At 35.9% G+C, this 15,716-nt stretch overlaps 1 protein-coding gene across 2 annotated transcripts in view; it reads left to right on the top strand.

Moving 5' to 3' along the window:
- The window catches only part of LOC136033287 (CTTNBP2 N-terminal-like protein), a 91,996-nt gene that overhangs the window by 71,025 nt on the left and 5,255 nt on the right, over positions 1 to 15,716 (top strand). Inside the window, exon 10 of one of the 2 annotated variants that reach the window (XM_065714049.1) lies at positions 13,614 to 13,958. In XM_065714049.1, coding sequence (XP_065570121.1) covers positions 13,614 to 13,958 — 345 coding nt within the window. The remainder of the gene's footprint in view (positions 1 to 13,613; positions 13,959 to 15,716) is intronic. The other variant, XM_065714050.1, reaches the window with a different exon arrangement.

Raw genomic sequence — 15,716 nt, 5'->3', positions numbered from 1 at the left:
TCTAACAGTACCTTAATAAATCATAAAGCTATCAGGCTTATTATTTTCACTGTACAACCGTAACAGAAACCGATAATGCCACTGCTGCATCTGGGGCCATAGTAATAGGTATAGATAGGTAGATAAGCATATTTTAAAGCCAAATATACAGCCATGAACTAAATCATCTAACAGGACCTTAATAAATCATAAAGCTATCAGGCTTATTATTTTTCCTGTACAACAGAAACCGATAGTGCCACTGCTGCTTCTGGGGCCATAGTAATAGGTATAGATAGGTAGATAAGCATATTTTAAAGCCAAATATACAGCCATGAACTAAATCATCTAACAGGACCTTAATAAATCATAAAGCTATCAGGCTTATTATTTTTCCTGTACAACAGAAACCGATAGTGCCACTGCTGCTTCTGGGGCCATAGTAATAGGTATAGATAGATAGATAAGTATATTTTAAAGCCAAATATACAGCCATGAACTAAATCATCTAACAGTACCTTAATAAATCATAAAGCTATCAGGCTTATTATTTTCACTGTACAACCGTAACAGAAACCGATAGTGCCACTGCTGCTTCTGGGGCCATAGTTTTAGGCATATTTAATGTTTGTAATTCAGCAGAGTAGCGCCCTGTTGTCTGTGGTAGTACGAGGGTTGCCACCACTAGCAATTTTCCAGTATTTTTAGTAATTTTTTATTGTCTAGTGTTTTTTTGCCATGGATTTTTAGTCTTTTTTTCTAAAATTGGTGATTTTTTTCCTAAATCTAGTGATTTTTTATAATATATCATGTAAATTCAAGTGAATAGATCATCCAGGAAGCTAATCATTGAAAGCAAAAGGGATGCTTAAATGAAAACTTTGCTGACGCCAAGGATAACCAAAAACTATTCTTTTTTCTGTCTCAGAAACCACAGTTAAACCCAAAAAGGGTCATCAAATCTGACAGGAACTCGGTTAATAAAATTTAAACACAGAAATTGAAAAAGGGGTACCACCCAATTAGGAAGTGTTATGTTGGCAAGGTGGCTTAAGAATGCCGCTAATTAGCTGCTTTTTATGGAACATTTCAGTTGAATCTGTATTGACTGTTTTTGTAGTTTTATCTTTATTAGTAAGAACCCTAAGAAAGCCAGGCTACAGTTTTGACATTTAGTGGCCAGTATATTGTAATTTTAGTGTTGACCCTGTGTAAAGTGAGTTAAACCTTTGCTTAGTTAAGAAAGCTCTCTTTCTTCAATTCATCAAATATGTGAATGTAATTTCTATATTGAGTTTCCCAATGACACCTTTGCAGAGTAGATTGTTTTTGATGCAAATCAAGCTTTGAAATTTTTCAATATAAGTAAGCTCAAAACCAAATATGTGGACAAAATTTTAGCTTGTATTTAGGACTAGGACATATCTTAAAAACGGAATATAAGTTAAAAACATATATAAATATATAAAAACATATATAAACATATATAAAAACATAATTAAAAACAAATATAAGTTAAAAACGGAATATTAAAAAACGGAATATAAGTTATTGAGTAAAAAGTTTCAGAAATTTGGCCACTTCCCTGGAACTTTTCCTTCGTAAGTACCTTATTAATGATTAAAGTCATTATTTTTATTATTCATTAACCGGTTATAGAAAAAACAGGCAAGCTTTTTGAACAAAAGCTATTGTACAATACACTTGGGACTTCATTATTTCTAAATATAACTTCAAAATACCTCAAAAAGACTTCAGAAATACTTTTTAATCTTTAGCACTGTTTATTATAAAAATCCTTTTATTTGTTTTTCTTTAATTAGCACCCGTAGAATCCGTAGTTTTTATTGACAAAAGTGTACCGTGGCGTCTATTCACAAAAATAAATGAAGAGTGGGGTGGGGGCAAATGCATTTTTGAATATCTAGGGGGGAGAAAATTGTAGTTTTTTTTTTCAACGAAAATACTCAAGAAAGGGTTTATTTCAAAATCTTTGCTGTTTGTCCAGTAATTATAGTAGCTCAACTAGAGTTAAAGAATATATTTTCTAAATTTGTAGGGAAAATATTTGGGTTTTAAATGGACAAGAAAAAAAATCTTGTTTGAAAAAGTTAATACGTTGGTTAGGCTACCACTAGCCGACATTTGCAGGTCGTGGGGTATAAGCCATAGGTGCCATTCAGGTAAAGGCGGGGGTGGGAAAGGATTTTTACTTTTTTTTTAAAGATATAATGAAAATATTGTTTAAAGTCCGGGTGGGATTTTGGGTTACAAAAAAAAACAACAAAGGAATTTGTCAAAATCCAGGGATGTAATTGCACTTCCTCCCCATAGGTGCTCCCGTGTTCAACATCCTAAATAGTCATATTGTTAAAAATTAAAGAGCAACTAAAGAGTCGATTTCAAGGTACAAAAGTACGGTGTCAGTTGAAGGAGCTATATTATATTTTTATTGATTTTTTTAGTGGGTTTTGTGTTCAAGTCCCTAGGGATTTTTATTTTAACCTGGTGGTGACCCTGCGTCACCAATACTAGTTTTTAGTTATTAAAAACTAGTTTTAAATACAATACTAGTTTTTAATTCTTATCACACCCGTGTTGTAGTGCAGAAATACAGACATTCTCTGTTTTTCACGGTTTCGACAAATTTATCTCCTTTCTTCGATTAAGTTTTTACGTGTGAGCCTTTTATTAACGGTAATGTAAATATAACAAGTTTGATAAGAAAACATGAGAACCTGAATGGCTGAAGATTATCCTTTCCTTCATATTTGTATGTAAGATGAAAGATCCATATCGCCGAGAACTTTAGATAAGAAATAAACTTGAAAATTATACTAGCGAAAAACCAGAACTATTTCTTGAAATTTAAAGCATAGAATATAGAAGTGATTAAATAAAAAAAAAAGTTGTTTCAACTGAAAGTAAGGAGTGACACTAAAACTTAAAACGAACATAAATTATTCCGTATATGAAAGGGGTTGTCCCCTCTTCGACGCCTCGCTCTTTACGCTAAAGTTTGTATTGTTTTAAAAAGTAGAGTTGTAAGAAGAGTCAAAGAGGTGCCCTCCAATTTTTTGGTCACTTAAAAAGGGCACTAGAACAGTTATTTTCCAAAATAAGGCAAATTTTCTCAGGATCGTAACTTTTGATGGGTAGGATTAAACTTGATGAAACTTATATATTTAAAATCCTCATAAAAATGCGATGCATTTGATGTAACTATTGGTATCAAAATTCCATTTTTTAGAGATTCGGTCATTATTGAGCCGAGTCGCTCCTTACTACAGTTCGTTACCGTGGACTGTTTGATATGAGTGGGAATGTAAGTAGGTCCCCAAGAAAATGAAATAATCACAGTCATCTAGCAGTGTATTGCAAGATACTAAAGCCATCAATGTTTGTTTTTTTACTCTGTAACCCTAACAGCGGTTGGTAGTGCACGTACCTTCTCAGGGTTGTAGTTGCTGGTGTTTCTAATATTTGTAATTCAGCGCGGTAGTGCTATATTGTCCGCGCAAAATCCTTGCAACCGTCTGTGCAGACATATTAGAACTTTGCAAAAACTCTAAAGCTGTTTTTTTTATCCTGCAACCCGAACAGTCTTAAGTATCATTGCTGTTTTTTGGGGTTGTAGTTACAGGCATTCCTAATTCTTGTAATTCAACTGGGTAGCGCTATGTTTTTCATTCAAAATTTTAATTATGGTCGGAACCGGCGAGAAAGCAAAAGTTTTTCTTGAAATCTGAAGCATGGATATGGAAAATTATATGAGTGAAAAACTCAAATAGGTCCTCAAGAAAAGCAAATAATCATCGTTATCCTAAAGTAACTTGCAGTGTCCTAAACCTACCCGTGTTTTTCCTTTTACTTTGCGATAACCGCAGTCTTAAAATAAAGAAAGAAATCTGGAAACGACAAACGGGTCTATGGCCAGTGAGAAGGAAAACCGCTGTCATGTCATTGTTGTTTCTAGGGTTGTAGTTACAAGTATTTTTGACGATTGCAATTCAGCTAAATAGAACTGCATGGTCTGTGCAAAATACTTGCAATCATCTGTTGAGGCATATTAGAAACTTGGGGTGATCGTATCGACGAAGTGGTCCTGGAATTTCGCGAGAGGGCTCATTCGAAAGGAAATTAAAAGTTCTAGTGCCCTTTTTAAGTGACCCAAAAAATTGGAGGGCTACTAGGCCTCCTCACATGCTCATTTTTTCTCAAAGTTACCCTGTTAATCTTTTTACTCTGCAACCCGAAGAGTACTGGGTAGTGTCATTGCTATTTCTGTGGTTGAATTTCATTGCTGAAATTCAGCTAAGTAGTGCTGTATTCTCTGTTGAAAATCATCGCAATTGTCTCTGCAGACGCGTTAAAATGATTTTTCTTTCTCTGCAACCATGTAAGCGGTCGGTACTGCCATTGCTGTTTCTGGGGTTGTAGTTAAAAAAAAAGTAGTGTAGGGCTAACTGTCTATGATGCACCCATATAGCAATCGATAGTGCTATTGTTGTATCCGGGGTTGTCTTTATAGGTATGTATTATTTGCAATCAGCTGCGTAATGCAATATTCTCTGTCGTAGTATTTGTCCTAATTCATATATAGTCGATTTTCTACAATTATGCACTATGGCTCTACTGTGTCTGATGTTTTGAAAAAGAGGACACTCAATAAAGTTTGGAATAACTCTTAATTGCTTGCTAACGGCTGTATAACAGTTAAGGGTTTTTGGTGAGATTTATTCAATCATGGCTTCAGGGACAAGAGTAAGGAGACATTGCATTGTTGAAGTAGCTAATATTAAGCAGTTTGCAGCTAATAATTATGGTGAGGTTAAACCTTAACTACAATTGATGTCTTAAGTTGAATAGATAGGTATTTTCTTCGTGAATGACCCGAAAACTTTGTGTTTCCACAAAGTAAATTAGAACTTTTGCATAACCCGCAGAAGGAGAAATAAAAACAAATAAAAGAAGAAACTAGCAACTGAATTGTAAGTTCATCACTTTAGAATTAAACCAGATTCATTAATTGAAATTGATGAGAAACGATGGCGATACTAAGAAGCTTAAGCGACGACCTTTGATGTAGAGCCTTAATGACGCCCTTAGATGACTCAGTTAAAAAAAAATGGTTAGATATGCGCAGATCGATTTATATTCAGTTTGTTAACCTTTTGCCTGTTCAAAGCATCACCTTAAGATGTGGGTGTCGTTTAACCTCCCTCTGTTACTTTAATTTTCAAAATATTTGGGTACATATATGGCTGTGTAATAAATTAAATATTAATTATATTAAATAGCTATTGACACTTTCTTTACAAAAAACTTGTAATGAAAATAGTGCAGTCAAATCTGTCAAACAGTTCGTGATAACGAACTGTAAGCAAGGAAAGACCCGGCTCAATAGTAACCGAAACCCTAAAAAACGGAATTTTGATACCAATAGATATATCAAAAGAATCGGATTTTTATGCTGACTTCAAATATGTAAGTTTCATCAAGGTAATTCAAACCACACCATCAGATTCAGGATATCAGAAAACCGTAATGTAGAGGTTTCAAGCTCCTGTCCGCAAAAATGTGGGATTCTATATTTTTTCCATAAGAAACACCACGGCTGCGTGTTTATTTTTTTTTCCCAGGGGTGATCGTATCGACCCAGTAGTCCTAGAATATCGCGAGATGGCTCATTCGAAAGGAAATTAAAAGTTCTAGTGCCCTTTTTAAGTGACCAAAAAATTGGCGGACAACTAGGCCCCCTCCCACGCTCATTTTTTCCCAGTCACCCAATCAAAATTTCGAGATAGCCATTTTGTGCAACATAGTGCAAAAATCTAACAAATATGTCGTTGAGGATGACTTAATCCTCTAAAGCCCCCGGGGGAAGGGCTGTAAGTTGTGAATTTTGCCAATTGTTTACATATAGTATTTGTTATCGGGAAATATACAGACGTTTTCAGGGGGATTTTTTCTGGTTGGAGAGGGGAGGAGGTCAGGGGGAGATGGTCACGTGGGAGGATCTTCCCATTGAGGAATTTTTCATGGGGGAAGGGAATTTTCCATGAAAGGGTGCCAAATTTTCCAGCATTATTTAGAAGACGATCAGAAATTAAATAAAAAAACAAGTTTTTTCAACTGAAAGTGAGGAGCATCATCAAAACTTAAAACGAACAGAAATTATTACGTATATGAGGGGGTTTGCCCCAGCGTCAATGTCTCGCTCTTTACACTAAAGTTTCTTTTTGTACTTTCAAAAGAGCTATTTATTCTAATTAAATCCTTTGTGAATCAGGGGTCATTCTTAAAGAATTGAAACAAAATTTGAACTTTATTGTAAACAGCGAGGAATTGACGAGGGGACGAACCCCCTCATATACGTAATAATTTATGTTATTTTTAAGTTTTAATGTTGCTCCTTACTTTTAATTGAAAAATTTGTTTTTTTATTTATTATTCATAAAAATTGAATATATGTCTTTGTATGTGTGTAGATATCTTGTATGCATACTGTTACTCTGTTACTGTTACTGTGCATACTATTGCTGTTACATACTTGTATACTGTTCATCCGAACACCAAGAAACTTGAAGAAATTGTAGGAGAACACTCCTGCAAAGGTTTTAGGTATAAAATGCCTCCCCTCCCCTACTTTTTGTAGCCTCTACCTCTTATTACTTTTTGCGCTTATGGAAATTAGAGACCCCTCAACACAAATAATTGAGTCCCTTTTGGTCATACCATTCACATTCTTGGATAGTCGATAAACGGGCTAGTTAATTATAAAATAACTCATCAAACGCACTTTCAAAATTATAAAATTTCTTTTCTAACAAATTCTTAATTTGGTTTTCAATAATTTCGTTAATTTGATAATCAATCTAATAAGTTTCGTTATTTTGCACGTGGGTAAATTTTTCCAGTGGGTGGGGGTCTATTTTGCAACGAATTTTATTTTCATATCTTTTTCTTATTCTTTGCATGTGTAAGCAAAAGAAATTAACTAAGTAATTTTTACGAATGTAGGGTAGAGGTAACTTTATTCAGTCTGGGATTAACTCTATTGTGAAAAGCATGAAGTTTGAAAAAAATAGAAGTTTGAAGTTTGGAAATATTCGTGTTTATTGATTCATGGATTCCGTTCCCCAATGAAGGGGAATTATCGTTTGGGGGGACGGTCTGCGGGGGTAGTTTTTCTAATACTTTTAAATTTAAAAACAAAATCGTTATTAATACGCGGGAGGGGGTAATTTCTTTTAGGGGTAAAATTTTCCGTGAAATTCTTTCCTTTTACTAATATCACAATTAATTAAGCTCAACCTGAGTAAATTGCTTTGTTTGTCTTGTTCTTTCCTTTCTCAGGTCATTTAGGTGAAGTTCGGATATTTCTTTGGCCTTATAGAAGTTGTTAGGAGGATATTTTATCTTTGTGCTTCCAATGAAGTCTCGGCTCAGTCGTATCAAGAGGAAAAGTTATTAGGAAGGGAACGATTGTTTTCATTCTTTAAGTTAATTGTTTGCATAATTAAAGCTAACATTCACTTGGGGAATATTTTTTTCCATTTCTGAGTCTTCTTTAATTTGGGCACCTCTATAAGATATATCTAATTTAGTAATGGGATATGTCTAAAAAACTGCTTTACGGCATTTAAAAAAATAAATAAAATGGGAAAATATAAGCTAGGGTTCAGAAGGAAATCTTTAAAGGTTTGCTCTATTCTGATCATTTGAATTCAGTATTTTAACTCAATAGAAAATGTTAGCCTACGTTTACCCCCCCCCCTCTCCTGAGGAAAATACCCCCTGTCCCCCGCTTAAAATACCCCCCGTGGAAAAAGGCTTTCCAAGTCTGAGAATTTTTTTTTTTTTTTTTTTTTTTTTTTTTTTTTTTTTTTTTTTTTTTTTTTTTTTATATGGCACTTGGTGACATAGCGATCGCAAATTCTGTCGGTCTGTCGGTCCCGGTTTTGCTACCTTAGGCACTTCCAGGTAAGCTAGGACGATGGAATTTGGCAGGCGTATCAGGGACCGAACCAGATTAAATTAGAAATAGTCGTTTTTGCGATTTGACCATCTTGGGGGAGTGGGGGGTCGGTTAGTTCGGAAAAAATAGAAAAATAAAGTATTTTTAACTTACGAACGGGTTATGGGATATTAATGAAATTTGACGTTTGGAAGAATATCGTGTCTTAGAGCTCTTATTTTAAATCCCGACTAGATCCGGTCACATTGGGGGGAGTAAGGGGGAACCTAAAATCTTGGAAAACGCTTAGAATGGAGGGATCGGGATGAAAATTGGTGGGAAAAATAATCAGAAGTCCTAGATACGGGATTGACATAACTGGAACGGATCTGCTCTGTTTGGGGGAGTTGGGGGGGGGTCGCTTCTGAAAATTAGAAAAAATGAGGTATTTTAACTTACGAAGGAGTGATCAGATCTTAATGAAATTTGAAGTTTGGAAGAATACCGTGTCTCAGAGCTCTTATTTTAAATCCCGACTGGATCCGGTGACATTGGGGGGAATTGAGGGGGGGCTGAAATCTCGGAAAACCCTTGGAGTTGAGGGATCGGGATGAAACTGGGAAAAATAAGCACAAGTCCTAGATACGTGATCGATATAACCGGGACGGATCTTCTCTCTTTGGGGGAGTTGTGGGGGGGGGTTAATCTGAAAAATTAGAAAAATGAGGTATTTTGAACTTACGAAAGAGTGATCGGATCTCAATGAAATTTGATTTTTAGAAGGATATCGTGTCTCAGAGCTCTTATTTTAAATCCCGACTGGATCCGGTGACATTGGGGGGGGGGGGGTTGGAGGGGGGAACCTAAAATCTTGGCAAACGTTTATAGTGGAGGGATCGGGATGAAACTTGGTGGTAAAAATAATCATAAGTCCTAGATACATGATTTGAAATACCCGGAACGGATCCGCTCTCTTTGGGGGAGTTGGGGAGGGGGGTTAATTCTGAAAAATTAAAAAATGAGGTACTTTTAACTTACAAAGGAGTGATCGGATCTTAATGAAATTTGATGTTTAGAAGGATATCGTGTCTCAGAGCTCTTATTTTAAATCCTGACCGGATCCGGTGAAGGAGAAGTTGGGAAGCAGAACCTAAAATCTTGGAAAACGCTTATAATGGAGGGATCGAGATGAAACTTGGTGGGAAAAAAGCAAAGGTCCTAGATACGTGATTGACATAACTGGAACGGATCTTCTCTCTTTGGGGGAGTTGAGGGGGAGGGTTAATTTTAGAAAATTAGAAAAAATGAGGTATTTTTTACTTACGAAAGAGTGATCGTATCTTAATGAAATTTCATATTTAGAAGGACCTCGAAACTCATGTCTCTTATTTTAAATCCCGACCGGATCCAGTGTCATTAGGGGGGGGGGGAATCTTGGAAAACGCTTAAAGTGGAGAGATTAGGATGAAACTTAGTGGAAAGAATAAGCACAATTCCAAGATAGGTGACTGACATAATCGGACCGGATCCGCTCTCTTTGGTGGATTGGGGGGGGGGGAGCAATTCGGAAAAATTGGAAAAAATGAGGTATTTGTAACTTACGAACGGGTGATCAGATCTTATTGAAATTTGATATCTAGAAGGATCTTGTGCTTTAAAACTCTCATTTTAAATCTCGACCAGATGCGGTGACATTGAAGGGAGTTGGAGGGGGAACCCGAGATTCTTGAAAAACGTGAAAATCGAGGTATCTTACGAATGGGTGATCAGATCTCAATGAAACTTTATATATAGAAGAATCATATGTTTTAACGTGAAAATCGAGGTATCTTACAAATGGGTGATCGGATCTTAGTGAAACTTGATATATAGAAGAATCTTATGTCTCAGATGCTCCATTTTCAATTCGAATTGGATCCGGAGACATAGAGGGTTGGAGGGGGAAACAAAAATCTTGGAAACCGGAAATTTTGGAAAACCCTTAGAGTGGAGAGATCGTGATGAAACTTGATGGGAAGAATTAAGCACAAGTTATAGATAGGAGATTGACATAATTGGTACGGATACGTTCTCTTCGAGGGAGCTGGGGGTTGTTAGTTTGAAAAAATAAAAAAAATTGAGGCATTTTTAACTTAAGAACGGGTGACCGGATCTTAATGAAATTTGATATTTAGAAGGAACTCGTAACTCAGAGCTCTTATTTCAAATCCCGGGCAGATCTTTTGACATTGGGGGGATTTGGAGGGGGAAACAGGAAATCTTGGAAAACGCTCATAAATGTCGTAGATACGTGATTGACGTAACGGACTGGATCCACTCTCTTTGCTGGAGTTAGGTGGTAGGGTTCAGTGCTTTGGCGAGTTTTGTGCTTCTGGACGTGCTAGGACGATGAAAATTGGTAGGCGTGTCAGGGAGCTGCACAAATTGACTTGATAAAGTTGTTTTCCCCGATTCGACCATCCGGGGGGCTGGAGGGAGAAGAAAAATTAGAAAAATTGAGGTATTTTTTACTTACGAGTGGGTGATCGAATCTTAATGAATTTTGATATTTAGAAGGACCTCGCGACTCAGAGCTCTTATTTTAAATCCCAACCGGCATTAAGCCTCTGATTTTCCTTTTAAAGCAATCTATTGAATCTTAGAATTTTGCTAGAGCTCATAACATATGAGCTCTTGGCTCTTCCGACCTCGTCACAAGTCCCGTATGAGCTCTTATCTTGTTTCATAGGAGGAAGGAATTTTTGTACTTGTGTATTATGCGCCACTCACTCAAGCTTACGCCGAGTAAAATATGAGAGCAAACCGGTTTGTTCGTTTGTTTCTTTCAGCTTAGCCCTAGACAAGACAAAGAGAAATGACATAATTAGATGGGAAATATATAATTTGTGCTGTATTTTTGCAACATAAGGGGGGGGGGTGGTAAAGTATTTGGACAGTTTGAAGTCAGGAAACTATTCTTAGTTTATAATATGCAGAATAATTTTACTAACACATTTTGCATGCAGACCCGGTTTATTCGTCCCCCCCCCCGCTAATATACAAATATATAGCCCAAATTTGTATCTAAAGTTACAACGAAACCGGTTTGTTCTCGAGTTTTACACATCGTAAACTTGAGTGAGTGGTGTATAATACACAAGTACCGGAATTTTTCATGGAGAGAGAGCCCGATTTCCCGGTATTATTAAATTTAGATAAGAAACAAGTTTTTTCAACTGAAAGTAAGGAGCAACATCAAAACTTAAAACGAACAGAAATTATCAAACAGTTCTTGGTAACGAACTGTAAGTAAGGAGCGACCCGGCTCAATAGTAACCTAAACTCTAAAATACAGAGTTTCGATACCAATAGATACGAAAGTGTCGAAATTTTATGTTTATTTTAAATATGTAAGTTTCATTAAGTTTAGTTTTACCCATCGAAAGTTACGAGCCTAAAAAAATTTGCCTTATTCTGGGAAAAAGGGGAAAACACCTCCTAAAAGTCTTGGAATACTGATGAAAATCACACCATCAGATTCAGCGTATGAGAGAACCCTATTGTAGAGGTTTCAAGCTCCCATTTGCAAAAATGTGGAATTTTGTATTTTTGCCCGGAGGAAGATAATGGATGCGTGTTTACTTGTTGTTGTTTTTTTTTTTTTCTTTTTTTTATTCCTGTGGTGATTGTATCGACCCACGGGTCCTAGAATGTCACGAGAGGGCTCATTTGAATGGACATTAAAAGTACTAGCACCCTTTTTTAAGTGACCAAGAATTTGGAGGGCACCTAGGCCTCCTCCCACGCTGATTTTTTTCCAAAGTCACCGGTTCAAAATTTTGAGATAGCCATTTTGTTCAGCATAGTCGAAGAATTTAAAAACTATGTCTTTGAGGACCACTTAATCCCCGGCAGTCCCCGGGGGAAGGGCTGCAAACTATGAACTTTTCCCATTGTTTACATATAGTAATGGCTATTGTAAGTATACAAACGTTTTCAGGGGGATTTCTTTCTGGGGGAGAGGGTTACATGGGAGGATCTTTCCGTGGAGGAAGAGAATTTTTCCCCATGAAGGGGACGCCGGACTTCCTAGCAAAATTTAAAAACACGATTTGAAATTAAATTTAAAAAAACAAGGTTTTTCGACTGAAAGTAAGCAGCAACATTAAAACTTAAAACGAACAGAAATTATTACGTATATGAGGGTGGTTCGACCCGACGTCAATTTCTCACTCTTTTCGCTAAAGTCTTTTACAACTTTCAAAAGAGCTATTTATTCAAATTTAACGGCCTTTGTGATTCAAGGGTCATTCTTATAAAATTGGAATAAAATTCGATCTTAGCGTAAAGAGTGAGGTATTGACGAGGGGTCGAACCCCCTCATATACGTAATAATTTCTGTTCTTTTCAAGTGTTAATGTTGCTCCTTACTATCAGTAAAAAAAAGTGTTTTTTATGTAATTACGTATATGAAAGGAGTTGCCCCTTCCACTTCGTTTCAAGTTTGGATGTTGCTCCTTACTTTCAGTTGAAAAAAACTTGTTTTTTTATTTGATTTCTGGTCGTTTTTAATTAATACCGGGAAATCTGGCTTTCTGTGTGAAAAATTCCGGTACATATGTATTGTACGCCACTCACTCAAGTTTACGATGTGTAAAACTTGAGAACAAACCGGTTTCTTCGTTAGTTTCTTTGTTACTTTAGAAACAAATTTGGGCTATGTATTTGCATATTATGGGGGAGGGTAAAGTTTAGAGGGTCTGCATGCAAAATGTGTTAGGTGCAATTATTCTGCATATTTATGAACTAAGAATTGTTTTCTGACTTCAGACTATTCAGATACTTCACCCCGCCCGTCTTATGTGCAAATATAGCTATATAGCCTTAACTATATATTTCCCATCTATTTTGTCACTTGTCTTTGTCTTGTGTCTCACGCTAAGCTGAAAGAAATTAAAGAATAAACTGGTTCGTTCTCAAGTTTTACACAACGTGTACTTGGGTGAGTATCGTATAATACACAAGTACCAAAATGTCTTCCCCCTACAGAAAATAAAAAACAAAACTCAAATAAAATTATCTAATTTGGAAAGCCTTATTTTCCACTGGGGGGGGGGGAGTATTTTCTAAGAGATACTTAACGGGGGTATTTTCATCGGGGGGGGGGGGGGGGTAAATGCCTAGTACCATAGAAAATAGTCTCCATTGTTGAAAATGTTTAACTGACGACTGAAACATATATCTATCTATGCAAAAACTATCTAGCCGATATGCAAAAATTTTACTAAGCTTTTCCTTAATTTATATTTTACTTGTGGATTTATATTTGAATGTCTACGATTCTAAAACCACAAGCTAAGTAATAATAGTAATCGGCACAGTATCTTTATATCATATACTTTTTTTCTTTTTTTTCATCTCTTAGTACCAAGATCTTGCCATTGCTATGTGTTTCTATGAATCTTTTTTTTTGTAATGCTTTAGATTTTGAATATGTCCAAATAAAAATTGTATTATAAAAATAATGATTGTGGTTGTAGTGCAACACTACCTATAGCCAGAATATCGTTGCCATATTGCCATTATGCAATAGCCATATTGTTGAAAAACAGAAGATTCATATTTCGGGTCATAAATTGTGATTCTTAAACCGCTGTTGCAGTCCAAATATAATTACCTCAGCATCTTTTTGTAGGAGTCCCACCGCCAGTGCCTCCAAATAAACCATCTGTGCCGCTAAAAAAGGACTCCCGGAGCATGATGAGCCCATCAAGAGGGGATTCTGGTGCACTTCACTTGCGGTCAGGTCCCCCACAAACACTAGAGCCTGGTCAACCAATTAGTGTCGCCGTTTCACCCCAGACTAAAGGCGGATCCCAAAATGTAAAACTTGGAATAACAATTGGTAAAGACAAAATCCAAGTGAGCTCTGGCCAGCAACAGCAGCAGGTGAGCTCGGCTTTGAGCCAACCACAGCTTGAATCCCTTAGTAAAGAATTGGAAGATTTTCAACAGTTACTATATAGCATGGCAGCTACAGGTATTTTTGTTGACTGGTGTTGTCAAGGCCTCATGATTATACTATGCACAAGACAGAATCTCTTCTCTAAAAAAACATAACTTCAATAATCATTTTAGAAAGGTAATTCAAAATATGACTAAATTTGAATAAGTCTTTTTATCTTCTCCCTCAGCAAAATGTCTTAAAATAGTTGCACAATTGGTGAGATTGTGCGTAGATAGCATTTCTTCGGAGGTTATAGAGTCAACCCGTTGAATCCTAGTTAAAAATAAAATAAGAGTATGTAAGCATCCTGGTTGAAATTTTACTACATCTTTCTTTTTCTATGTTCAATTGAATGTATTTGAATTTTTATCTAGAAAAGTGGTAGTTTCCAAATCACTCCTTTGATTCGTTCTTGTGACGAGGCCCTCCCATTGAGCATTCTAAGGTGTTGAGGCTCCACAAATTGATGTGATAAATGCACCAGAATGTGTTTTTGGGTTTATTTTTACGAAATTTGTATACCAATATGTTTAGCTCAAAGGCTAGAGCTATCTACCTAGCTAGTAGGAGGCTTTGGGCTTGGCTACCACCAATACAAAGGTTTTTCTTATAGCGAATTAAGATGGGGAAGATCTCGTTCTTAGTCTGAAAATTGTTGGAAAAGGTCTACCATACTATTTATTGTGTTCTCACATTTGGATAACAACCAAGGGTATTTTCCTGGCCCGTACCAAAACTAAACCTGGTCAAATAATGAACTCAATTTATGCTCCAACTATATTCCTATAATGGGCCAAGTTGATAGCGTTGGAGGATTTACTCTAATGTAATTCAGCATAATATTATATAAAATGACCCACTGTAACAGTATGCAATGTTTGATTTCTACCGTTGTCTTTACTTTCATTCTAGCTGAATTTTCTCTCACTCTTAATCTCAGAATTTTCAGTTTTCTGTGCAAACAATGGTAGCTAACAGTTTTCAGAGAGGCTTACTTCATTGACAAAAAAAAGTCTACCCGAATAAGAGAGCTTGTCGAAGGCGCAGGTTTAGAAAAGTGTGGCAAAAATGTATACTATGATATAGGGGAAAAAAAGACAGATAGGAGAAAAGATAGCAATAAACGGAAATTAGAATCATAATTGAGCAACGAGTACAAAATCTTAAAGTGTGGATTTCATATCAACATTCAAACAATGGTAGCTAACTGTTTTTTAAGAGCTGTACTTTTCCAACAAAAAAAAGAAATCAAATATATACCATGATATAGTACAAAAAAAGACAGATAGGAGAAAAGATAGCAATAAACGGTTTCAAAGCTATAGATATCCTGAATATCCATTGGAAAATTAGTAATCCCTTTGAATTTAAATCCATTTTCATATTTTTGATAGTTTAAAAGTCTGTCTACATGCTTTTTAGCTGGATGAAGATAAGCGAGTATTGACCAAAGAAAGCATTTGTTATAATTATTTTTTATATTAATGCAAGCTTTTGAATTTTTAAAAATTTTATGGATTTTTTTATAAGTATCTCCCATATAACGTATGAGTAGCTAACTGTTTTTTGAGAGCGTAATTTACCAATGAAAAAAAGAAATCAAATATCCTACGAAAGCAGCAGAACTTGTCGGAGGTGTAACCGATAATAAAAAAAATGAACGAGAAGAAATAATCCAACTATCGTGTCTTGTAAAATGTATTTTCGATTCCGTCTTGTGCTGGTTTTCATTTTGGCTTCCTTGGCAACACTGGGCCTTTTGTTTCTTGCTCCTTTTTTCTTGTTGCTTTT

The sequence above is a fragment of the Artemia franciscana genome, chromosome 11, assembly GCF_032884065.1.
Source record: "Artemia franciscana chromosome 11, ASM3288406v1, whole genome shotgun sequence".
In the NCBI taxonomy this organism is placed as follows: Eukaryota; Metazoa; Arthropoda; class Branchiopoda; order Anostraca; family Artemiidae; genus Artemia; species Artemia franciscana.
This window is presented reverse-complemented; position numbering and strand designations above follow the sequence as displayed.